Source organism: Saprolegnia diclina (genome assembly GCF_000281045.1).
Source record: "Saprolegnia diclina VS20 unplaced genomic scaffold supercont1.13, whole genome shotgun sequence".
NCBI classification, from domain to species: Eukaryota; Oomycota; class Saprolegniomycetes; order Saprolegniales; family Saprolegniaceae; genus Saprolegnia; species Saprolegnia diclina.
Genome location: NW_008246080.1, coordinates 154,908 through 155,685, shown reverse-complemented (window position 1 = coordinate 155,685; position 778 = coordinate 154,908). Strand labels below are relative to the sequence as shown.

Sequence of the window (778 nt, the reverse complement as noted above, 5' to 3'; positions counted from 1 at the left end):
TCCTTCGAGGCTAAGTGAGTAACGACGCCCTCTTGGCCAATCCCGAACGGGTTACGGCACGGCGGTTCTTCCGATTGGGTACACCGCGCAGTGGCAGGAGGTCGGCCAATTGAATTTGCATGCGCGCAGCTGGATTTGAACCCGCTATCCGTTCGAGCTCGAATTTAAGTGGAACGCCTCGACCACTACACCAGCGGCCGACCCCCGGTACATGTTAATGTCACTAGGAACATCGTGGAGACCCTTTGGCAGCAGCACGCCGTCGACCGCAAACGAGATACGCTGCTGAAGGCGGTGCCACGTCACTTGAAGGAAAATCACGCGCGGCACTGTGGTATCGAGGAGGCCACCAGACATCACTTCGTCATGGGAAGACACGGTTGCGGACTTGCAGCTAAAAAACCAGCCGCGAGATGCACGATTGCGCGTGGGCACCGGCGACGTCTCGTCGACAAGCGGTAAGAACCCGACTTCGCCGTGAGACCCGAGCTTGAGTCGCACTGCAAAGGTCGTTGCGGGGCGCGACGCAACAACGTTGAACCAGCCAAGGCCTTGGTGCACCGCCAATGTGTTGTCGTCCGCAAGCTGTATCTTCTCGGAGCACCGGCGTGGGTCCCACTGCAATGGCGCGATCGGTGCTGATGGCTCTGGCGCCGGACTCTCGATCTGGATCTGGAGGTAGTCGAGCATCTCCCGGAGATCTGCTTCTTGGTTGATCGTGAGTCCTTCGACATCCAGTGTGCCCGTGCGAAGCAGCTTCATGACGCGTGGAAACAGG

General features: G+C 59.1%; 1 protein-coding gene across 1 annotated transcript; it reads right to left on the bottom strand.

Moving 5' to 3' along the window:
- Positions 1-115: 115 nt before the first annotated feature.
- On the bottom strand, positions 116-762 carry SDRG_04997 (hypothetical protein; the record flags this gene model as incomplete). Its single annotated transcript, XM_008610691.1, has 1 exon — positions 116-762. One exon carries the CDS (start codon positions 760-762, stop codon positions 145-147), a length of 618 nt encoding a protein of 205 aa, XP_008608913.1. The 3' UTR covers positions 116-144.
- Positions 763-778: the final 16 nt, after the last annotated feature.